At 42.1% G+C, this 25,420-nt stretch overlaps 2 protein-coding genes across 7 annotated transcripts in view; one reads left to right on the top strand and one right to left on the bottom strand.

Annotated features, from left to right (window-relative positions):
• SCCPDH (saccharopine dehydrogenase (putative)) overlaps positions 1-15,814 on the top strand; it is a 55,259-nt gene extending 39,445 nt beyond the window's left edge. For 3 of the 6 annotated variants that reach the window (XM_074031485.1, XM_074031425.1, XM_045390809.2), the window contains 8 exons: positions 5,790-5,920; positions 6,522-6,639; positions 7,460-7,579; positions 7,686-7,742; positions 12,543-12,654; positions 14,023-14,104; positions 15,178-15,245; positions 15,531-15,814. In XM_074031485.1, the coding sequence (XP_073887586.1) occupies positions 5,790-5,920; positions 6,522-6,639; positions 7,460-7,579; positions 7,686-7,742; positions 12,543-12,654; positions 14,023-14,104; positions 15,178-15,245; positions 15,531-15,544 (702 nt within the window). In that variant the 3' untranslated portion in view covers positions 15,545-15,814. Of the gene's footprint in view, positions 1-5,789; positions 5,921-6,521; positions 6,640-7,459; positions 7,580-7,685; positions 7,743-12,542; positions 12,655-14,022; positions 14,105-15,177 lie in introns of all 6 variants that reach the window. The other 3 variants (XM_074031444.1, XM_045390810.2, XM_045390804.2) reach the window with 1 other exon arrangement.
• Positions 15,815-20,198: 4,384 nt separating this feature from the next.
• The window catches only part of LOC102122566 (kinesin-like protein KIF28P), an 85,271-nt gene continuing 80,049 nt past the window's right edge, over positions 20,199-25,420 (bottom strand). The window contains 3 exon segments of the mRNA XM_074038335.1: positions 20,199-20,351; positions 24,607-24,797; positions 25,096-25,240. Of these exon segments, the coding sequence (XP_073894436.1) occupies positions 20,199-20,351; positions 24,607-24,797; positions 25,096-25,240 (489 nt within the window).

Raw genomic sequence — 25,420 nt, 5'->3', positions numbered from 1 at the left:
TGATTTTGGGGGCCCAAGATACTTGCCTTTGACAAGAGCAATCAGAATCAGTCTATGATTCAATTTTTTTCTTTTTTCTTTTTTTTTTTTTTGAGATGGGATCTCACTCTGTCGCCCAGGCTGGAGTGCAGTAGCACGATCTCAGCTCACTGCAACCTCTGCCTCCCCGGTTCAGGTGATTCTCCTGCCTCAGCCTCCTGAATAGCTAAGATTACAGGTGCGTGCCACCACTCCCAGCTACAAGTTTTTATGTATAAATAAAAAGCTTAAGAGAAGAAGGATAAGGAGTAGCTGCAGAACAGCAGTCTAGTGCCAGACCTGGCAACCTGTCAGGAAATTTGTTGACTCTACCTTAAGACATGTCAGAATCCAACCCTTTTTTTTTTTTTTAACCACTTCCCTTGCTACCACCTATTCTACAGTCTATGCTCAACATAACGGCCACTGTGATCCTTTTCAGACATAACCTAGACCGTGTCACTCCTCAGCTCAGAATTGCTGCATTCAGAAAGAAAGCCTGGTCCTTACAGTAGTTTGAATGGTTGTGAACGATCTGGCCCCAGTGACCTCTCCAGCCTTCTCCCCCACACTTTGCCCGTTTGTTCTCCATTGACACTGATTTCTGCTCTGCTCCTTGAACACACCTGCACACTCCTGCCTTAGGGCTTTTTTACTGGCGGTTTCCTTTGCCTGCAAACAGTTCTCCCAGATATTTGCATGCCTAGCTCCCTCACCTCCATCACGTCTTTTCTGAAATGTCACTTTTCTAACTGAAGCCTGCCCTGACCATCCTATTTAAAATTGCAAACCACCTCCCTTGCCTAGCACTAGCAGTTCATGTTATCTGCTGTCCTTTTTCTCTTCTGCTGTGGTGCTTCCCACCTTCTAAATTCTAGATATGACCTTTTCTGTTAGCTTTATCACTGTCTCTAAATGCGAGCACCGCATAAGGAGGGATCGTCCTTATTTAATTCACTGAACACCTAAAACAGTACTGGTCACATAATAGCATCTCAATAGTTGTTTGTTGAATGAATTCAGTGGACAAGGCTAGCGTAACTTTGATTTCAAAACCCTGCAAGAGCAATTCCATAATGGAAAAGTTCGGTCTAGTCTCATGGGAACATAGATGTAAAAATCCTAAACAAAATTTAGTAAATTAAAAATAGCGATATATACACAGAATAATATATTTTGACCAAACTGGTTTTAGAGCAGGAACGCAAGGTTTGGCACTGTATAATCTATAATTTACCTCATTACAGGCTAAAGTTAGAAAATCATATGATCATGTCAGTAGAGAAAAGTAGATAGATAAAATGTAATATCCATGATTAAATTTACAGCACATAAAAAAGGATGAGTTTGTGTCCTTTGTAGGGACATGAATGCAGCTGGAAACCATCATTCTCAGAAAACTATCGCAAGAACAGAAAACCAAATACCACATGTTCTCACTCATAGGTGGGAATTGAACAATGAGATCACTTGGACACAGGAAGGGGAACATCACACACCAGGGCCTGTTGTGAGGTGGGGACCGGGGGGAGGGATAGCATTAGGAGATATACCTAATGTAAATGACGAGTTAACGGGTGCAGCACACCAACATGGCACATGTATACATATGTAACAAACCTGCACGTTGTGCACATGTACCCTAGAACTTAAAGTATAATAATAAAATTTTTTTTTTTTTAATTTTTACAGCAAACTAACAATAGCAGGGAAGTTTTTTTTAAAAAGCTGTAACAACCTGGGTGTGGTGGTGTGCACCAGTAGTCTCAGCTACTTGGAGGGTGAGGCAGGGATAGCTTGAGCCCAGGAGTTCAAGGCCGCAGTAAGCTATGATCACACCACTATATTCCACCCTGAATGTCAGAGCAAGAGACCCCATCTCTTTAAAACAAACAAAAATTGTAAGAAGTGTGATGCCCAGTGTTTAACATTAAAAACTTTTGCTCTGACATCAGGAATAAGACACAGATGCCCATTATCATTACTTCAGCCAGATCCTAGCCGGGGGAGTAAGGCGGGAAAACAGAAATGAACTGCAAATAGATTAGAAAGGAAGAAACAAAACTATTTTCGATGGCTGATATAACTGTGAATGTAGAAAATTAAAAAGAACTTACAGATAACATTAGCATTAATAGAAGAGTTTTGTGAACTGCTGGTAAAACTCTTTTCCAAATAAGGTCACATTCTGAGGTGCTGGGGGTTAGGTCTTCAACATCTCAATTTCTGATTCTGGGTGGGGATGCAATTCAGCCCATAACAGTGTCTTCCCAGGAATGCGTCCGTTTCACCTAGGTTATCTAATTTGTTGGCATACACTTATTCATAGTATTCCTTTATACTCCTTTTTATTTCGATAATGTTGGTAATAATGTTCCCTCTTTTATTCCTGATTTTAGTAGTTTGGGTTTTTTCTCTCTCTTTTTTTTTTTTTTGGTCTGTCTAGCTAAAATGTATCAGTTTTGTTGACCTCTTCAAATAACCAACTTTTGGTTTTGTTGGTTTTTCTATTCTGTTTCATTTATTTCCACAGTAGTTTTTATTGTTCCTGGATATGAAATTAATATAAAAATCATCGGTATTTCTGTATGTCAGCTATGGTTAGAAGGTGATTATTTTTGTAAAAAAGACCATTTATGATAGCATTAAATAAATCAAGTGCCTAAGAGTAAGTAATAGAAAGTGTACAAGATTTCTGTGAAGAAAACTGTAAACGTTTATTGAGGGGCCATAAAGAAGACATAAATTGAAGGATCCAGCGTATTCATGGATTAAAATATGAATCCATTTTGTAGTTGTTAATTTTCTTCAAGTTTGTTTATAATCTCATACAGTTCCCATCAAAATCACAAACGGATTTTTTGGTTTGTTTTGTTTTGATGTGCATCTTGACAAGCTGTTTCTAAAATGTGTGTGGAAACTCAAAGGGCTGAGAACAGGCAAGATATTCTTGAGAGAGAGTAAGGCAGAAAGACACTCCTGGGTATGAAGACCTGGTATTAAGTCAGGGTAAACCCTTGATATATGATAGAGAGGCTTTTCCTATCATTTTTCTTTTCTTTTTACAAATCCACTTTTATTTGTATTTATTTACTTTTCATTCGATCAGATCCTCGAGGGGTACAGCATCACAGAGCTGCTATGTCTAGTGGCCTCAGCAGGAAGCTGCTTTGGAATTAGGCACACTGTGCCACTGTGCCCGTGGGCACACGTCACCTTTCTCCATGTTACTGTGGTTTTGCCTGGTTTGCTGCCAGGAGTCAGTATTATTCTTTGTACACATAAGCGCATCTCCTGCCCAAATCACATCTCATTTTATCTCAGCCATAAATACCTTCAGTTTTAAGAAGAGCTGTGTCCTCCCTTTGGTTCTGGAGATCCCGCCCATAGCAAAAATGGCCTTGGACCACAGCTTTCCAGACATGCTTGTCGTTTAGAATTCCTCCTCCCAGCAGGCCTCCAGGCTTCAAGATGGCAGGAACAGGAAGGAGGCTTTTCAGGAGATGATGCTGGGACAATTGAGTGTCTGCTTGGAGAAAACATGGAATTGGATTCATACTTTTGCACCCTATACAAAAATCAAGTTTAGATGGATTATGGAAGCCCTCACGGTTGGGAATGGCTTCTACAAAAAGACAAAGAGGCATTAAATGTAATGAAAAAGTGATGTACTTGTGTACTTTTAAAATTGAGAATGTTTCCCAAAACACACGGGTAAGAAAGTCAAAAGGCTGGCTGCAGTGTAGGAGTTACTTACAACCCATGATAAATCCTGACATCATAATTTCAAACATAAAAAGCCAAATGCTAAGTAATAAATCATGCTTGATTGCATTTCTGTAAAGCTTAGAAACAGGCAAAACTAATTGTAATGCTTAGGGATGAATTCTTAGGTGATTAAACTCTAAAGAAAAGAATTTTTCTTGATTACTGTAAAGGCAGGATGGAAGGAAGGCCTTCTTAGTTGCTGGCCACCTGTAGTTCTTGGCCTGGATGTTTACATGTACGTTGGCTTCATAACATATATCAATATACAATTTAATAAAATTGTAGTAGGTACATCTCTATATTTTTCTGTGAAAGGCAATTTTTTTTTAATTGAATGTAATTTTTGATGGCTTAGTCGTATAAGAAAATATTTTTAGATTTTTAAAAAGCTGTTTTCTCCTGGTGCTTGGAATCTTCACATTTGTAGAGATTCACATAGGCCCTTTTGGCTAGGCTCAGACTGAGTAGACAACAAATCAAACCTTTAAGACTTTAGTTCTGTTGTAGTTTTAATAAAACAGAAGAAATAAATCTGTACCAGAATGAAAGTTAGATTTGGTATCTCTGCTTTTCAGTATCATCAAAGCTGAGATAGGAAAACCCGAATCTTTTGATGGTTTTATTGTTGCTCTTCGTTTGTTTATTAACAATGAAAGGTACCGCACATCTGCCTCACGGATATCCCTCTTTGAAAATCTTGTGACAGAATTGGTTTTGAATCTTTCTGAATTACTCTGTTCACCTAAACAATGTAAACAACATGGAAGGAAGGACATAATACAATGATGTACAATCAATATAATAAATGAAGTTTATTCATGTAATAGAGAATTAAAAGGCCCACCTAGAGGTTGGGAAAGAAAGGTCAGCGCTAGGCCAGGTGCAGTGGCTCACGCCTGCAATCCCAGCACTTTGGGAGGCCGAGGCGGGTGGCTTGCCTGAGGTCAGGAGTTCAAGACCAGCCTGGCCAACATGGTGAAACCCTGTCTTTACTAAAAATACAAAAATTAGCCGGGCGTGGTGGCACGCGCCTGTAATCCCAGCTACTCAGGAGGCTGAGACAGGAGAATTGCTTGAACCCAGCAGGTGGAGGTTGCAGTGAGCTGAGATCGTGCCATTGGCACTCCCGCCTGGGCAATAAGAGCGAGACTCTGTCTCAAAAAAAAAGGCCAGCGCTGTGATATTAAGTTCAGAGGTCATGTCCTCTCCCAGGGTCTCATCTCAGCCACTTGTTTCTCGGTGGCGCTGGGGGTAAGGGTTGCGGAAGGTGTAAAGAGTATTGGTAGAATGGAAGGCACTGACAGCCCAAAGTCTCATGAAAGGATGAAAAATCAGTGAATAAATGAGAGTCTAAGTAAGATCAAGCAAATACTAAGGACTCTGCACTGGCTATGATACCAAAAAGAAATCAAGGGACTGAGGAAAGCAATTAAAATACAAATCATATTAGTGAACTTTAAATGTTTTAAAAGATTATTTTACCAAGACTTCTGTAGGAAGACAGATCTATAACTTGGGGCTGGAGTAAGAGGTGTTGGAGGTAGACAGGGATCCAGGTGTAGCAGGATGGAGAGATGCACAGTACGCAGTGTATGTATGCATAAATGTGCACACGGACATATCCGGAAATGTCGAGGAGTTTGTGTAGGATCGAGAGAGGATTAAAGTGGCTATTCTGCAGATCATATGGGGCAGAAAAAAAAAAGGATTAGAGTGGCTGATCTTAAAGGAATATGGTCAATTAGTTGAGTAAAATCGGTGAAGTAAAACTAAGTAACTTATTACAGAATATAAAGAATGATAGGAGGGGGAAAGAAAGGGCTTCTCTTGGTGTAAATATTGAGTATGATCAAGCTAATGAATGTGACTGCTCCCTAGCTGGTCATGAAAATTTACCTCAAGATTATTAAATAAGGGATTATGTCTTGTCCAAATGTAAGTGAAATATTGTTTTTAACTATCCCTTAAGATACGTTTCTTTAACTCTTGAAATATTTTATTAGGGGTTGAGCATTCATGATGGTACCTGGAAGTCAGCAATTTATGGTTTTGGAGATCAGAGTAATTTGAGAAAACTACGAAATGCGTCGAATCTGAAACCTGTCCCACTCATTGGTCCAAAATTGAAGAGAAGGTATATTTACTTAAAATCCATTTTTTACATATGTAGTCTAAGTATATTGTTGTTGGGTTGGCTATTAATAAAGTATGTTACTAAGAAAAGCTTGGGGACTATTTTGTAGTAAGTTCAGAATTGTTTTCACAGATAAATAAGTTATAATTAATACATTACCATAAGCTTAAGTACTTCATATATAATAAAACATTTGAATCCTAGGAAATAAGTGAATTTTATGACTTTTGCCTATCAATGTAGAAATTAACTGTCAACTAAATTTTATGTGAGAACTTTTTTTCTTTTTTAAAAATGTACTTTAGTTTTGTACTGCAGGACACATGTGAGGAGTTCAGAGATAAGAATTTAGGGTTGGGCTGTTGAAAGGAGCATTCTGGTTTTTTTTTTTTTTTTTTTCCTTTTGAGACAGATTCTCTCTTTGTTGCCCAGGCTGGTCTCAAACTCCTGGCCTTAAGTCATCCTCCTGCCTTCGCCTCCCAAAGTGCTGGGATTCCAGGCATGAGCCACCGCGCCCGGCCACTGATCTGCTTATTCAGACATTTACCAGCCAAAGCTGTAACTGCAGGAAATGCAAAATATTCATAGGCCTGTCTTGCAGGTGGCCAATTTCTTATTGTCGGGAACTCAAAGGTTATTCCATTCCTTTTATGGGATCTGATGTGTCTGTTGTAAAGAGGACTCAACGTTACTTGTATGAAAATTTAGAGGAATCACCAGTAAGTATATATGGTTTATTTATCAATAAAGAATATTCTGTGTGTGTTACAGTTCCCCTATCTATTCAGTGTGGGATATTTTTGTTTATAAGGCAGAAAAAGGAAGAGCTAAATAATACGTTTCAGCCTCTGGAAATATACAGAATCATTAGGGTAGAACATTTTGTGTTTTACAGCCTTGTCTTTTGCTTCAGATCTGGCTGCTGAATATCTTTTTAATGTAACACAATAGCAGCAAATTCAGTATGGGAAATCCTGCTGTCATAAGCACCCCAGAATCCCTGTTTAGCGTTTCAGTTGCTAGAAACTCTTTTGCTTGTGGAAATGTCTGGAACTCTTTCTGTCCTTCTCTCCTTGCCACACCTGGAGTGCCGTCCTGCTGCTTTTGGTGAGGAAAGTAATTGCTTTCATTGCCGAGACTTCAGGAGGAAACTATATTTCAAGTTAAAAGGTGGAGGGCATTTTCTCCTAGGAAATTCTCTGCATTCTGTAATGTATGATTGCTAAGCTCAGATACATTAGGGATTATGTGGATTTTTGTGTCCAAGTAGGGGAAGCTAATTACTATTTATAAACAATTTTCTTTAAAAAGTAGACTATCACACTTCCTGTTCACCAGGTCTGACAAACAAGACAGAAAATAGGCTCCCAGTGTCTGGTTTCTGAACAAGGTTTCAGAACATAATGCATTTGTAAAGTGGAAACTGCTTTTGTTCCACATTTGTGATGGAAGAGAAAGGTACAGGTAGCTAACATTGTTGTATTACTTGGTCTAAAATGCAGGGAGTACTGTTCTAACTTTGTATTCTCCATCATCCAGGTTCAGTATGCTGCTTACGTAACTGTGGGAGGAATCACCTCTGTTATTAAGCTGATGTTTGCAGGACTTTTCTTTTTATTCTTTGTGAGGTTTGGAATTGGAAGGCAACTTCTCATAAAAGTAAGTAAGATTTTATGAAATTAGATTATTTGTATTAGAAGTATTTTCCATGGGTTTTAAAAAAATATCACTGAGGTGTTTTTTTGTTTTTTGTTTTTTCCTTTAGTTCCCATGGTTCTTCTCCTTTGGCTATTTTTCAAAACAAGGCCCAACACAAAAACAGGTAATCCTTTCTTTTGTATTCAGACACTAAAATAATATTTTTCTTTGTTTTTACTTATCCTCAGTGCAATGACAGTATCATCTAGCACTTGACAGGGCACTGTGTTTCAGACACTCTTTTAAGTGCTTTATGTAAATTAGATAATTGAATCTTTTCAAACACCCTTGAATGCAGGTATTATTATTATCTCCATTTCATGGATTAGAGAACTGAGGCACACAGAGGCTAAGAAACCTGCCCAAGTTTCTCCAGCTAGTACATGCCCCAGCTAGGATGAGAACCAGCCATTTAGCTCCAGAAATTGTGTTCTCTTTACTTCTAGAAATCTCAAATATTTTTCCTCCTCGTTTCTCTCCTCTGTTATCTTTTCCTCTGTGCCGCCTCTGCCCCCAGTTTCACTTCCTCTTCCACACCCCCTGGATTCCGATGGTGGATCAAGTGAATTTCTGTGTGTCCAGTATCCCTAACAATAGGACTGCCTCATTTTCTACCATTTGGCTCACAGATCCCAGCCCTGGCTCAGGCCTTGGGTCATCAGCTTTCATCTCCTTGACACCAGGCACCCCGGGGGAAATCCCACTGCTGAACAGATGGTAGCAGCAGGTTCCCATTTCCCCCTCTGTGGAATGTTAGCATCACTTGCTGATTCTTCTCCTTTTCGTTAGTCCTGCCTCTTATTTCCTCTCAGTGGCTTTTTTCAAAATCTACCCAACTGCAGCTGTCTTCCCTATCTGCAAATTATCCCAACTCCTACCTCACTAAAATAACTGAGAGCACCGTTTTGGATCCCCTCAAATTCCTACCTTCAGACCTATCATCACTGTTCCCATCTTGACTTCTTTCCTCCTCTCTGGATGATATATTCCCTTGTACAAGGCTAATTCCCCCTCCTGTGCACTTAAGGTAAGCACTGTGCAGGAATGCGCCACCACGCCCGGCTAATTTTTTGTATTTTTAGTAGAGACGGTTTCACCATGTTGGCCAGGATGGTCTTGAACTCCTGACCTCGTGATCCACCCGACTCAGCCTCCCAGAGTGCTGGGATTACAGGCGTGAGCCACCGCGCCCAGCCTCTTTTTTCTTCTTATTGTGGTAAAATACACAAAACATAAAATTTACCATCTTAACCATTTTAAAATGTTGAGTGGTATTAAGTACATTCACATTTTTGTGCAGCCATCACCACCATCCATGTCCAGAACACTTTTCATCTTGCAAAACTGAAACTCTACACCCATTAAACAGTAACTCCTCATTTCCCCCTTCCCCCAGCCCCTGGCAGCCACATTCCACTTTCTGTCTCTCTGAATGTGATGACTCCAAGTGCCTCATGTAAGTGGAATCAGTCTTTGTCTTTTTGTGACTGGCTTATTTCACTTAGCATAAGGTCTTCCAGGTTCATCCACATTGTAGCATATGGTGGAATTTCTTTCCTCTTTAAGGGTGAATGATTGTCTGTTGCCTGTTGGGATCACATTTTGTGCATCCATTCATTCATCAGTGAACACGTGGGTTGCCTCCAGCTTTTGGCTATTGCCAGTTATGCTGCTGCGAACGTGGGTGTACAGACAACCTCTTCAAGATTCTGCTTTAAATTCTTTTGGGCGTATACTCAGAAATGGAATGCTAGACCATACGTAAATTATATATTTAACTTCTCGAGGAACCACTAAATTGTTCTGCAGAGCTGCTGCACCGTTTTACCTTCCCACCAGCAGTATACAAGAGTTCCAGTTTCTCCGCCTCCTCACCGACATGTTATTTTCTGTAATGGCCGTGAGGAGGCATCTCACTGTATTTTTGACTTGCATTTACCTGATGATTATTAGTGTTGAACATCTTTTCATTTGTAATTATTGGCCATTTGTATGTCTTCTTTGGAGAAAATATTTTCAAATCATATATTTGACAGAAGATTCATATCCAGAAAATAAAGAGAACTAGAACTCAACAACAAAAAACAAACAACCCAATTCAAAAATGAACAAAAGGACTAGAAAATATTTTCTGTTATTCTTTGGGTTGCTGTTTTACTTTGTGGATAGTACAGGCTTCCGGCTCGTGGCTGGTAGTGCAGGCTTCCGTCTCTTGCTTCAACTTTTCATAGCCTTCCTATGCTTTCTTTCTTCCCACTGCTGTCCAAGAGATCTTTCTAAGACAGAAAATCTGACCTTGTCATTGCCTTCTTTATAAAATGTTCCTGACCCACTGCTTTATCAGTGATTCTCAACTGAGACTTCATGTATCAGAACCATGGCCGTCCTGACCACTGCTTTGGCAGTGATTCTTTTTTTTTTTTTTTTTTTTTTTTTTTGAGACGGAGTCTCGCTCTGTCGCCCAGGCTGGAGTGCAGTGGCCGGATCTCAGCTCACTGCAAGCTCCGCCTCCCGGGTTCACGCCATTCTCCTGCCTCAGCCTCCCGAGTAGCTGGGACTACAGGCGCCCGCCACCTCGCCCGGCTAGTTTTTTTTGTATTTTTTAGTAGAGACGGGGTTTCACCGTGTTAGCCAGGATGGTCTCGATCTCCTGACCTCGTGATCCGCCCGTCTCGGCCTCCCAAAGTGCTGGGATTACAGGCTTGAGCCACCGCGCCCGGCCGGCAGTGATTCTTAACTGAGATTTCATGTATCAGAATCATGGCCGTCCTGACCCACTGCTGTATCAGTGATTCTCAACTGAGACTTCATGTATCAGAACCATGGCCGTCCTGACCCACTGCTGTATCAGTGATTCTCAACTGAGACTTCATGTATCAGAATCATGGCCGTCCTGACCCACTGCTTTGGCAGTGATTCTTAACTGAGATTTCATATATCAGAACCATGGCCGTCCTGACCCACTGCTGTATCAGTGATTCTCAACTGAGACTTCATGTATCAGAATCATGGCCGTCCTGACCCACTGCTTTGGCAGTGATTCTTAACTGAGATTTCATATATCAGAACCATGGCCGTCCTGACCCACTGCTGTATCAGTGATTCTCAACTGAGACTTCATGTATCAGAATCATGGCCGTCCTGACCCACTGCTTTGGCAGTGATTCTTAACTGAGATTTCATATATCAGAATCATGGCCGGGCACAGGGGCTCACACCTGTGATCCCGGTACTTTGGGAGGCTGAGAAGGGCGGATCACTTGAGGTCAGGAGTTCGAGACCAGCCTGGCCAACATGGTGAAACCTCGTCTCTACTAAAAATACAAAAATTAGCTGGACGTGGTGGTGCACACCTGTAGTCCCAGGTACTCAGGAGGCTGAGGCAGGAGAATTGCTTGAACTCAGGAGGTAGAGCTTGCAGTGAGCCGAGATCATACCACTGCACTCCAGCCTGGGTGACAAAGTAAAATTCCGTCTCCAAAATAATAATAAAAAGAATCACCTAGGGAGCTTTTTTCACCTACACATGCCCTCATCCTGCTTCTGGACATTCTGATTCAGTGGGTCTGGAGTGGGGCCTGAAAGCATAGAGCATTGGTTCCCAACTGTGGAAGAGAAGCCAAAACAGATGACCAGAGACTCTGGTTCAGTTGGTCTGGAATGCAGCCTGGGCACTGGGGCTTTCTAAACCTGCCCAGTGATGCTGATGTGCTGCCAGGGTTGAGAATCACTGCTGTGGAGGAAGGAAGAAGGTTCCAGATCTGAGTGGTTTTGGTACCCATCCCTGGAGCACAACTGGCCGGAAGTCCATCTTCAGAGATGTGAGGCCGTCCTAGACCCTTCATGATCTAGTTCTGGGTAGCACATCGGTTTCATGTTTCATCCAACTTTGAGATTGATTGGTAGGAGCCACCCAGAGACTATGCTGGGTTGGATAGTGTGTGTAGCCTGAGGGAGGATTAGAACCCATGAGTGTGGGTGCCATAGCAGGAGAGGGGACAAGTGTGGCCTGTGTATCTGACCTCATCTGTACCTCTTGAATTGTATGTTCTGGAAAGGCTATGCGATTGCATCCCTTCTTCCCTTTAAATAATGGGTTCTCCTTTCTGGAATCCATCTACTTTTTGGGTTTTAAAAAAAGATATTAAAATGTGTTTGTGTGTGTGTGTGTGTGTGTGTGTGTGTGTGTGTGTGTGTACACTTCAGAACCATTGCCCTCTGCCTGGTAGATTAGTAACACCCTCCTCTGAGCTATTCCTGTGTGTTTTAGTTCGTGTCTCATATTGTCATTTAATCTGGTTCTCTCTCTCTCCCCCTTCCCTTCTATTAAACTGTAAGCTCCAGGAAAGGCAGTGATCATATATTTATGTCTCAGGGCCTAACATGGTCTCTGACCCTTAGTTAATACTTAATAAAAATGTGTTGCTCATGATTGAATTCTTTATCACCTCATTCCTAAATTTAGTGATTGTGAAACATGCTAGGATAAGTCCTCTATAATTTAATTTTTTGAGTCGAATTTTTACATCTTTAAGTGGAACAATTATGGAACAATTATATACCTGTACTCCAGGCCCATATTTCCATTACTTGCTGGTTATTTTTGTCTTATCGCCTCAAATAGGTATCTAAAACCAGATTTCTATATTCTGTCCCCCAATAAAAACTATTTCCAGTTCATCTTTATTTCTTCCCTATTTCTTACCACTCCCCTTCCCCCCAGCATCACATCAGTCTTCAAAACTTACAGCTTCAAAGAATTAATTTTCGCTCCATGCTTAAATGATGACAGGATATTCTGGCAGATAAAATAATGTTTGCATCTGTTGAAAATGTCTCCCTTGAAATAGAATAGTCGGTTTTACTATGTTCCAGGAGGAAATGACGTATTTATGAAATGCACCCTTTGCTTTCTCTTCCACAGATCGATGCTGCCTCATTCACGTTGACGTTCTTTGGTCAAGGATACAGCCAAGGCCTTGGTACTGATAAGAACAAACCAAATATCAAAATCTGTACGCAGGTGAAAGGACCAGGTATTTCATATATCACTTAAGAATGCTTGGGAATCTTGTACCCTTAGCTGTAAAGTAGAATGCCATTACAATATGTTCTTTTTAAAGCTTGTTTTAGAAATACATTTGTACAAATTAAGTAACTTAAAATTATTCTGTCAAAAGAAGATTGAAATTATTGATATAATCCAATTGTATTAGTGCATCCTTCCCTCTGGCTTTTTTTGGAGTATGATTCAATAATTCCGAATGGCAAGTTTTAATTAGTATTAATAGGAAGAGGGATTGTTTGGTATTTACCTGTTTGAGTCTCATATGCAAGCAATGTAATTATAACATCAGTCAAATATGTGGTCTAGGATTTCTTTAGTCTCCGAACACCCTGACATTGTTTGTAAAATGTGTATGCACACGTGCACTTTTCAAGGGAAGGGAATGGCTTCTGATAGGTTGTTAAAAGAATGTTGCCCAAAAACATTCAAGAACTTTTGCTATACATTTTAGAGAACTATGCAGAGACAGACAAGTCCACTTGTGAACTGTGGTATAATTACTGTCAGAGACAGACAGGTCCACTTGTGAACTGTGGTATAATTACTGTCAGCCCTGATAGGTCACAGGCTATTATTTTTTATTGAGACGGGGTCTCACTATGTTGCCTAGGCTGGGCTCGAGCAATCCTCCTGCCTCAGCCTTCAATCCTCAGTGTTGGGATTACAGGCATGAACTGCCATGCCTGGCCCGCGGGGATTTTAATCAAGCCAGATGATAGTATGTTTCCATCTTGCCCTTTTCTCAAATTCCCACCTGACTTTTTAAGGTAAGTTGACTGTATTTTCATTATTTGACAGGATTATAAATGCTAACGTTCCATTTGTTTATAAACATTTTTTTAACTTACTCGTGTTTAGTCATTTTTCTTTAAGAAAAAAATTGAGAGGGTTTTTGTTGTTGTTGTTTTTAAGTGAAGTGTGTGAATACAGATAGGGATCGGCCAGGATCATTGGCTTCAGTGATTGTCAAGAAGCAGTGCGGTGCAGTGGGTGGGAGTGTGGCCTCTGGAACCAGCTGCCTGGGTGCGATTCTGGCTCAGTCACTACCTGTTAGTTTGGGCAAGTCACTTAACCTCTCTCTCCATGGGATAAAAATAATATTGACCTTAAATACTTGTTATGAAAATTAAATGAGTTTAATAGATTTAAAACAGTACAGTTCCTAACACTTAATAAATACTATAGAAATGTTATTTTTGTTAAGTGACTAGAGTATCTATTGAAAAGAAATCTGCACACCTAGAGTTAGGTATAAAATCTACCATTTGATTTTTGATGTCGCTGCATGGATACTTTATGAATGCTTTCTTTTTCCTTGATCAACTGTTTTCTGCAGAGGCTGGCTATGTGGCTACCCCCATAGCTATGGTCCAGGCAGCCATGACTCTTCTAAATGATGCTTCTGATCTGCCTAAGGCGTAAGTTTGGTTTTCTTCCAATTAGAAGATATCTTTTTTATCTGTGTTACATTTTAGCTTATTTTGATTTGATTTTCAGGCTTTGGGTTTGCACATAAGCATTTATAGTTCAGTTCCTTTGCTCCAAAAATATAGATAAATTAAAACTTTGAGAAGGACAGCTTCTTACCAGCCCAGAGCTGGTCCCAGAGGAACAACTGTGGAGGTAAATGAGAGGAGACAGAAAAGTCGGAGAGCCATAAGTTAACTTCAGCTCTTTATAAAAATAGCTCAAGTCCAGAGTCAGCCACACAAAACAGGTCCCTGTTGTTAAGTAGTATTACTAGGAGCCTCCAGTCAGTGCTGAACAACACCCAGCTGGCAGTGCTAACCCTGCCTGACACCAGCAAGAGCGGACCCATGGGATCCTGGCTAGATGGTGATCAGACGTACTGTCTTACTGGAGCATTTAGCTCTCACCTGAAACGAGGCCGGCTTTTCAAATGAGCAGAGTCCTGCTGCTGAGAAGTAAATCGGGCATGACCCAAAACAGGATTAATAAAAGTAAAATTTGTACATAGTAAAACCTATATACAATTGTTTCAAATACTTAGGTCCCCCTTGAAAATATTTAGCATTTATGAATGTTAGCTATCACATTTTTAAAAACTTTTTCATCCAATTTAAGTTCTGTTTACACTTTAATAATAATTGATTACCTAAATTTATTCCATTCGGGTCTTTCTTTAATCCCCCCGAGTCTGAGGACTGTCCTTATAAACAACAGCGGTTCTTCAGGGTGATGGCGCAGAGTGTGCGCCTTGGACACAGGCATAGAATGGAATAGAATGGCATAGAATGGAAACAGGATCACCAGGAACGGAGCCAGTCTAGATAGGGTTGGCTGTGGTGCAGGTTTCTTCTGACTAATAGCTACTTGCTCATTTGGCTGGTTTTAGGAAGGAATCAAAGGTAGCCGTGATGAGCAAGAAGACTCGGGTTTTCCTGGGTTCTGTAGCAATTTGATAGTGAGGCCTGTGAAACAGGAGACTGGAGAGGAGCTGAGTGCACTGTTTCTTGTTGTTGTTTTCTAGGGGCGGGGTCTTCACACCTGGAGCAGCTTTTTCCAAAACAAAGTTGATTGACAGACTCAACAAACACGGTATTGAGTTTAGTGTTATTAGCAGCTCTGAAGTCTGAACACTAGAAGAATTAACTGAAGTCATAACATGCGCGAATTAACAGCTTCTCTATTTGATATTTGAAACTCTTCTGTAAGCCTGAGTATATGTGGAAACGATTGTCAAATCTAAAATATCTATATATTAAAAAGCAGGAAATTGTCCTAGCTTACCCTAAATTTCAAATCTCAGCTGATTTTGTGATTTTATTGCTTCTAAGAGAGAACTCATATTTGACGTATTTTTCACTGATGTGTTCCTGGTAGGTGTTCATGAATGAGCTGGCAGGTCTAAGGGGAGGCGGTGCCCGCCGTGTGCTGCAGCAGCATTGCTCCGGAGGGCGCGCAGCAGCGTTAGTGTCCGACAGGAGCTGCCGCTTGCCTTACCGCAGCGGGAAGGGAATCTCACCTTCCAGTGAGTGTCTCCACGTGCTGTCTTGAGCCTTTGCTAAATGAAACTGCACTCTTTGCTATTTTTGCCTAGTTTTTCACCCATCTACACTGATTTTGGACTGTTACCTAAGTTGAAAAATAAAGAGTTGTCAATTGAATGGTGGTTTAATGTTTGGACCTGCCTGCGTATTTGTATAGTGGTAGAAACGTGCTGCTTAAGTGGCCTAACCTGTTTCTTGCCAATAAGTGGGCTTATCATTTTATCTTTACCTAATTCTATGTCTGTGACTAGGTTTAAGGATACAGCTTATAAGTTGCTGTCAATTTCCACTGCCTAAGCAGAATTTTTCTCTAATTTACTTTTTGTATTTTAACTAGGTTTTACGTGGAAGCCCTAAAATAAGGCAAAAGACTTTTCCTTTTGTAATAAGCATATAATAAACACATATATACAGAGCGATCATGTTGTTCGTTAACTAAACAAGACAGCCACTCCTTTATGGAATTTCTACTAAACAGTGAGGAACATGAAATATTTAGGACTATGATTCGTGTTGGGAGACCCTTCTGCTCTGCCTGCAAGAAGAAGGGGGGCATCTAACTCGACGACGGGGATTCTTGGTGGCAGTACTGCCCAGCCTACCTCTGCTTCCTCTGTCCTGGCCTGGTCGTCACAAGATACAGATCCTCAGCTGTGCCCTAACTTGTGGGACCTTAGGAAAGGTTTTACCAGCTCTAAAATTAGAAAGTGGTGCCGGAGCAATCGAGCCCGCGACGAGCCCACATCCGAGTCACAGAACAGCAGTGGGTTCCTCAGTGCCTCCAGGTTCCTCGGTGCCTCCAGGTTCCTCGGTGCCTCCCGGTTCCTCGGTGCCTCCAGGTTCCTCAGTGCCTCCCGGTTCCTCAGTGCCTCCTGGTTCCTCAGTGCCTCCAGGTTCCTCAGTGCCTCCAGGAGTTTGCATTCAGGAGGTCAGGAGGTCGGAGCCTCTGTGTTTTTGATACGCATTTGGGAACCGCTAGGTGAAGCTATCCTGTCCCTGTTTCTAGCTTTTGCAATGTATGCTCGAGCGTTGACCCTGATTCTGAAGGTAGCAGTGTGACCCCATCCTCTGGCTTGAGGTACGTGTGTGTCTCGTCCTGATTTTCCTTTTAATCCCCCAAGGTTCTGCCTGCTCCCATTTGCTGAAAGTATATGACTCACCTCAGGTGAGTAAACTGCTAATTGTCAAAAACGTTGAGGCTCAGTTCAAAAGACCTCCCTCGGCCTGGCCACTGGGAGTAGGAATGGCTTCTGTCTTTTGAACTGAGTCTGCCCGGCCTCTACTGTTGCTGCGTCTCACTAACAGAGTCTTACCAGGGTTCTGTGAGGCCTTTGCTGGCCCTGTCCTGGCTGTCACCACGAGGTGCTCCACATGTGGGCTCCACGGTTACAGCAGTTTTTTCAGTTCACTTGTGTGTGTGGTCAGGACCTGAGCTGCAAGCAAAACCCATGCCTCCCGTACGAATCCCTGGACCCTGCTATTAAGCTGAAATCACTAGCCCGGATTCCCTTGGCTTTCTAGAGAGGTTCCTTTTTGGAGCCCTTGACAGCCTCTCCTGCCAGTGCAGCTTCAGCGTCATCCCATTTGACTTCCTTAACTTTATATTTTAGGGAGCAAGGAGTGAGGTTGTCACCCCCTTATTTTCTCCTTCCTGATTTTTTCTGCATATCAGCCAGGACTCCCAGGTATGGTCCTGCACCGTCAGGCAGCAGGCCATCATGGTTAGGGATGCAGGCTCTGGCATCAGCCTCTGTGCTTACAATGGCCTAGGCAAGTTACTCAACTTCATCGGATTATTGTGAGAATTAAATGAGCTAACATGGTTAGCACTTGGATTAGTGCCTGGCACATGGTGTAAGCACTTACTAAGTTTCAACATCATCACTACTGTTGTTATTAGAAGTCTTTGGGCTGGGCACGGTGGCTCATGCCTGTAATCCTAGCACTTTGGGAGGCCAAGGCAGGTGTATCACTTGATGTCAGGAGTTTCGAGACCAGCCTGACCAACATGGTAAAACCTCGTCTCTACTAAAAATACGGAAATTAGCTGGGCCTGGTGGCAGGTGCCTTGTAATCCCAGCTACTCAGGGAGGCTGAGGCAGGAGAATTGCTTGAACCCAGAAGGTAGAGGTTGCAGTGTGCTGAGATCACACCATTGCCCTCCAGCCTGGGCAACAGAGCAAGACTCCGTCTCAAAAAAAAAAAAAAAAGAAGAAGAAGAAGAAGAAGTAGTCTGTCTTTGGCCCCAAAAGGTTTTTTTTTTTTTTTAAAGTTCAGGGGTACATGTGCAGGTTTGTTATATAAGTAAAGTGACAAGGGGGTTTGTCATACAGATTATTTTGTCACCCAGGTATTAAGCCTAGTCCCCATTTGTTAGTTTTCCTGACCCTCTCCTTCCACCCACTCTCCACCCCTCTGAGAGGTCCCAGTGTGTGTTGTTCCCCTCTGTCCATGTGTTCCCGTCACTTAGCTCCCACTTATAAGTGAGAACATGTGGCATTTGGTTTTCTGTTCTTGCATTAGTTGGCGTTAGTTTGCTGAGGATAATGACCTCCAGCACCATCCATGTTCCTGCAAAGGACATGATCTCATCCTTTTTATGGCTGCGTGGCATTCCGTGGTGTATATGCACCACATTTTCTGTATCCAGTCTACTGTTGATGGACTTCTAGGTTGGTTCCATGTCTTTGCTATTGTGAATAGTGCTGCAGTGAACATACACACGTGTGTGCCTTTATAATAGAACAAGTTATATTCCTTTGGGTATATGCCCAGTAATGGGATTACTGGGTCGGAAGGTACTTGTTTTGAGGTCTTTGAGGAATAGCCACACTGTTTTCCACAACGGTTGAACTAATTTACACTTTCACCAACAGTGTGTAAGCATTCCTTTTTCGCTGCAACCTTGCCAGCACTGTCTTTTGTTTGTTTGTATTTTGAGACGGAGTTTTGCTCTTGTTGCCTGGGCTGGAGTGCAATGGCACGATCTTGGCTCACCACAACCTCTGCCTCCTGGGTTCAAGTGATTCTCCTGCCTTAGCCTCCCAATTAGCTGGGATTACAAGCATGTGCCACCATGCCCGGCTCATTTTGTATTTTTAGTAGAGTCGGAGCTTCTCCACATTGGTCAGGCTGATCTCAAACTCCCGACCTCAGGTGATCCGCCTGCGTCACCCTCCCAAAGTGCTGGGATTACAAGCATGAGCCACCATGTCCAGCCTAGCATCTTTTATTTTTTGACTTTTTAGTAATAGCTATTCTGACTGGTGTGAGAGGGTGTCTCATTGTGGTCTGGGTTTGCATTTCTCTAATGATCAGTGGTGTTGAGCTTTTTATCATATCCTTGACTAACACCCATCAGTCAATTTGTGGAATCAAGATTGGCTTCAAGATAGACTAACTCCTAACAGAGCTTTCACTAACAGTTATAATCCTTGCCGGGCGCGGTGGCTCACGCCTATAATCCCAGCACTTTGGGAGGCCGAGGCGGGCGGATCACAAGGTCAGGAGATCGAGACCATCCTGGCTAACACTGTGAAACCCCGTCTCTACTAAAAATGCAAAAAATTAGCCGGGCGAGGCAGCGGGCGCCTGTAGTCCCAGCTACTCGGGAGGCTGAGGCAGGAGAATGGCGTGAACCCGGGAGGCGGAGCTTGCAGTGAGCCGAGATCGCGCCACTCACTCCAGCCTGGGCGACTAAGCGAGACTCTGTCTCAAAAAAAAAACAAAACAAAACAAAACAAAAAAAAACAGTTATAATCCTTGAACCGCAGACCCTACACTGAAAAGGTCCCATCATACGGGCACTCCTGCTGCTGAAAAAATCGAACATAACAGTATTTCAGATAAACTTATGAGAAGAGAATAATAAGTAGAGGTAGAATTCAAACTTGCTCAGAGCAAGATACAAAATGAGAGACATGAAATAACCATTGTCTGTAGGTCTGACAGCAAGCAATATAGATAAAAGAGCTTCATTTGAAGTTTTGAACTGTTTACCATAAAAATATTAATGGTGAATGCTTATCAATCACGTCTGTGTTTCAGGCACTGTTCTAAGTGCTTTACGTTCATTAACCATTTGCAATAAATACTGTTATCCTTCCCATAAAACAAATGAGGAAAGAGGGGCTTAGAGAGGGAAAGTCAGTGGCCCCAAATCCTGCAGTTAGTAAGTGATGGACTCAACCGGGATTTCACCTCGGCAGTCTGATCCCAGAGCTCCGAGTGCTAATCATTCACCCTCTCCCTCCTCCCACCCTCCAACCTCAAATAGACCCCAGTGTGTGTGGTTCCCCTCTATGCGTCAGGAACGGAGGGCCATTCAAGCAGCCTTTAGGTTACGGAGATGATTTACAATCACATGGAAAGAACGTTTTGCTTAAAACTGGTAGAAGAAATAGGTAAAGTAAGTGGGAAATGAGGTAAGCTTGTTAGCTACACAAATCATCTTCACAACTTGAAGCTTGAATATCTTCAGTTTTTAGTTGGTGTGTCTTCACTACTTGACATGCAGTAAATATTCTCTCTTCTTTTTCACTATAAGAGCAACATCCTTTTTCAGTTTCCACAAGCTGGATTCAAGTAGATCCCCCAAATCCTTAAACATCTGTGACCGTTGGTTTACGAATGGTCGAAGCATTTGATCATCTTCCTAAAAAAAAGAAGTGAAAAAAATGATAGTGACAGACTTCATGTCATCAGAGTAAAGACTATTGTGTGTCTGTGAGTGGGGTGCCCAGTAAGTTCCCCTCAGGGATAGAAAACTGCATTTGAAAGCTGCTAGCAGAGGCAGAGCGTCACCTCGGAGCGGCTGTGTTTCAGATGACCCTAAGTTACTGCCAGTAGGGAAAACGAGCGAGGTAATTCAGATATTTTCAGTTGGAATGTTACTTACATAGTGTTTTACACTGTCAAAGGAGTACTAAAGGAGTCTTAAGGAGCCAGTGGATGTGGGAGCTCTCCCATTGGTAGGGTTTTGCCAGTGCTTCCCCTGACCAGTGGAACAAGTGCCCCTGAGAACTGGGGATGGCCTGGGGCAGAGTCCTGGAGACAGATGGTGGAGGAGATGGCACCGCACTGGCTGCAGATGAGAACGGCAGAGAGCAGGTAGTATGACGCGGCACTGGGATTCAGTTTCTGTTTCCCTGAGTATTAGCGAAATGCCTGTTCAAATCCTTTGCCGATTTTTTCTAATGTGCTTTCCAACATATTATCTTTTTTTTTTTTAATCTTAAAAGTAATTGTTTGTTCTGAATACTAATGCTTGCTAAATAATACTAATATATTTTCCAGGCTGTGGTTTATTTGAAACTCTGTTTATGGGGTCTTTCATTTAACCAGTTATTCTTTTTTATTGTGAGATACGTAGACCAGAAAAGTACCCTAAATGTATTGACCGGCATGAAGTGAACACACCTGCTCTAGAGAGCCCACTGCCTGGAACGCCTCCTGTCACCTCCTCCCCGTCCCAGAAGCAGCTGCCAGCCTGACTTGTGTGGTCCCCGTTTTCTTGCCTTTCTCAGTAGTTTTGCCACCTGGAGTATATCCCTGAACAGTCTATTTTGCCCTCTTTGGATGTTTATAGAATCGCATTGGATGTCATCTTTCATAACTTGGTTTCCATCACTATTGGGACACTGTTCGTGTTGCCTGTGGCTGTTGTTCATTATTTTCATGGCACTGTAGTGTTACACAGCATAGAGGCGCCAACGTTTACCGCCTTCTGTGAACGTATATTAGGGATGTTTCCGGTTTGGGGCTACTATGGAAGAGGGCTTTAGAACAGCAGTGCACATGAACTAAGATTGCGGTCGTGTTTTTCAACTGGCCCCTCATCTGAACCACAGAACAGAAGTGATCTGAAGAATTATTTTCTCTGTTCTTTCAAGAATGCTGTGTAACTAGTGCCGTCCTAGACGTGTCTGACAGAGTGAGCGTATTTCATACGCCAGATGCCTCAGTGCAGCAGGTTCTCCAACTTGAAGGCAGAATCATGGAGAGGGTTTGTTGAAACACACGTTACCAGGCCTCACACCCAGAGATTCTGATTCAGTAGGTCTGGGGTGGGGCCCTGGAATTTGCATTTCTGACAAGCTCCTAGATGCTGCTGAAGCTGCCAGGCCATAGGGCTCACCTTGAGAACCTCTGCCTGAGGCATTAGGGCTTGAGTCTCTGCAGAACCAGTTCGCCCGTGAAGGAGGAAGAGCTGGATTGCAGCCTTCTAGGTTCTAGTATCTTCAGCTTTTAATAAGTAAATGCCAAATAATTTTCAAATGGTTGTGCCAGTTTATACTCCTCTCAGCCATACGTGAGAGTTTCCGTTACTTCATGTCTTCACCACAACTTGATATTGTCAGGCTTTTCAGTTTTTGCCAGTATGGAAGGTTAATAATGGTATCTCATGGTGGTATCAGTTAGTATTTTCCAAACTATTAATGCGATGAAGCACTTTTCCATGTATTGATTGGCATTTTTAATCTCCTCTTTGGTGATGTTCCTGTTCAAATCTTTTGACCGTTTTTTTTTTCTACTGGGTTGTCTATTTTTCTTTTTGGGTAGTAGTAGTTCTTTATTTTGGATATTAGTTCATTCTATGTTAAATGTGTTACAAAGAACTTTTCCCATTCCTTCTGGCTCTTTCATTTGGTGTCTTTTGATGGACAAAGTTCACCATATTAATTTAGCTGAATTTACCAGTCTCCCTCTTTAAAGCTAGGGGTGTGTGTGTGTGTGTGTGTGTGATGCATAAGAAATCCTTTTCCCTCAAGCCTGTAATCCCAGCACTTTGGGAGGCCGAGACGGGCGGATCACGAGGTCAGGAGATCGAGACCATCCTGGCTAACCCGGTGAAACCCCGTCTCTACTAAAAAATACAAAAAAATTAGCCGGGCGAGGTGGCGGGCGCCTGTAGTCCCAGCTGCTCTGGAGGCTGAGGCAGGAGAATGGCGGGAACCCGGGAGGCGGAGCTTGCAGTGAGCTAAGATCTGGCCACTGCACTCCAGCCTGGGCGACAGAGCGAGACTCCGTCTCAAAAAAAAAAAAAAAAAAAAGAAATCCTTTTCCACTGTGAGGTGGTAAAGACAACCTCTTAAAGTATCTTCTGAAAGTATTAGAGGCAGGGCGTGGTGGCTGATGCCTGTAATTCCAGCACTTTGGGAGGCTGAGGCTGGAGGATCGCTTGAAGCTAGGAGTTCAAGACCAGCCTGGGCAACATAACAAGACCCCATCTCTATTTTTAAAATACTTAAATAAATAAGTAAGTAAATAAATAAAAGCATTAGGGTTGTGCCTTCCACATTTAGCTCTTTAATTCTCACCTGAAATTGATTTCTGGGGTAGTTTTAGATAGGAATCCAGTTTCATTTTTCCCCATACATATTCCTAATTCCCCTAGCACTGTTTATTGAAAAGTCCATCCTTGCCACATTGATTTGCAGTTCCTCTTGCTTGTATATCAAGTCTGTAGTCCTGAATAAATCTGTTTCTGAGTTTCTGTTCTTTTTCTTTGGTGATTTATCTATCTTTGGGCCAACACCATACCTTACTGCCTCTGTTACAGTGGCATTGAAATGAAGTGTTGATGTCAGGTAGGGCAAGTGTTTCTGTCCTCTTCTTGGGTCTGCTCTCATCCTGGCTAGGTTTTGCTTTTGCAGTTCCATACAAATTGTAGAATTATCTTGTTAGGTTATATTACATTTCATTGGAATTACACTGACTCTTGGGGGAGAGTTGACAGATGTACAGTAACAAATCTTCCAAACCACAGAGAGATGTCAATTTCTCTATCTATTTATATCCTTTCAAACATCTCTCAAATAAGTTTTAAAATTTTCTCCATACAACTCTTACATATTTAATGTCAGCTATAGGCCTAAGTATTCCATATATTTGATGCAGTTATCAATGGTGTCTTTTATTTTAAAAGTAATTTTCTGCTTGCTGCTGTTATATTCAAATACAGTTAATTTTTAAATCTTGATTTTTGTATCCAGCAACTTTGTAATTCATTTATAAATTCTTGGGGATTTTCTGTCTATACAAGCATGTCATCTGGGATAATACTAGAGGCAGCGCAGTGTGGTGGGAGAGTATAGACTCGGGAACTGGGGTCTGGACCTCAGCCCTGCCACAGATGAGTGATGTGTCTTTAAACATGTTCCATGAACTGTAAAATAAGGTGAATAATAGTACCTGCCTCATAGAGTTGCTGCGAGAATCGAGTCAGTAAACGTAAAGCACTTAGTGTTACATAAGTGTATGCTATTATTGTAATTACTTTTCTTTCCCTTTCCAATCATACTTTGTATTTCTTGCCTTACTGCACTGGTTAGAACCTAAAGGACAGATGTCAAGAAAGCTGGCGTTCCTGACCTCTTGATCTGAAAGGAAATGCTTTCAGTCATTCATCACTAAGCATTTTGTCCACTGTGTGTTTGTCTTAAGATTGCCTTTATCAGATTGAGGAATGTCCATTTTATTCCTAATTTGCCAAGAATTTTTATTGCCATAAGATGTTTAATTTGGTCACATGTTTTTTCTGCATCTGTTGAAGTCATCAAATTATTTTATCTTGTAGTCTCTTAATGAATTACACTTGGTTTTATAATGATAAACCGAACAGGGTAGTCTGTATATTGTATTGTAAAGTGAATGGATTTCAATCATGCAGTGACATGGTTGCATGGAAGCAGCCGGATGTGGCACTAAAATAAAAAGGTCAGAGCAGAGACGGATGGCGGCCTGAGAGGGCGGTAGATTCGCGCTCACAGAGCAGGTCAAGCAAGGCCCCCTGGCCTTGCTCTTCTGCATCAGCACACACATCTCCAAGCTCAGGAAGTACAGTTACATCAAATGTCTAAATTGGATGGAAAGAAATTCTGCGTGCTCCCAGGATTCCAGTTACTTACAGGAGGTTTATACTGTCTCAGTCTGAAAAGCTGCCCTCTTGCCGTGTTCATGCTTTGGTAGAACACCTTCAGAGCCTGGGCGAGTTCTCGGTCGGAGCCAGCTTGCTGTGTGCACATTCGACTCGTGTCCCTGGCGGAGGGCAGTTGCGCAGTCATCCCGCTGACCTTCAGAGTGTCGGAAGGCTTCCGGGCTGAGGCGGAAAGAAAAGGCAGCGTTGATGTATGGATCTCTTTCTTTGGGCATCTCTATATTTATTTATTTTGGTGACATTCTACTACATCAGCATTTATCAGGCACCAGTTTGGATCCATCCAAGGGAAATGAGAAATCTCACAGGGCAGAAGAAAAGAAGTGTCCTGCATTTTCTGTTTATGAAACAAGATGTGAATTAACTCATTTAAAAGTTTGTTTATTAAAAGACAAATACACATCCCAAATGTAGGAGGCAAGGGATAAGCTAAACAGCCAAGCCTGGAGCAGTCTCTCACCTTGCCCAGAAGCAGTTTTCGCAAGTGATTCTTTGAGAAGCATGTTCTCCTCTCTCAGGGCTCTGTTGATGTTCCTGAGCAGCTCTGTCTCCTGCTCTAGCTTGAGCAGCTTCAGATAAAGTTCTGGTATCTGGTCTGAGGCCGCCTACGAGAAAACATGTCAGTTTCATCTTTTGCTGTATCATCTGCATATCCTTTGAGACCAGCAATGTTGGCTACCATGGGAAAATCAAATGGGACGGGGGTGTGTGTATGGTGAGCAGGGTTTAAGCACCTCAGGGTACACAGGAGTAAATAAAGAAAACGTTTGTTAAGGGGGAAGGAA

Source organism: Macaca fascicularis, chromosome 1 (genome assembly GCF_037993035.2).
Source record: "Macaca fascicularis isolate 582-1 chromosome 1, T2T-MFA8v1.1".
Taxonomy (NCBI): domain Eukaryota; kingdom Metazoa; phylum Chordata; class Mammalia; order Primates; family Cercopithecidae; genus Macaca; species Macaca fascicularis.
Note: the sequence above shows the minus strand (reverse complement) of the source record. Positions and strands in the feature narration are given on the sequence as shown.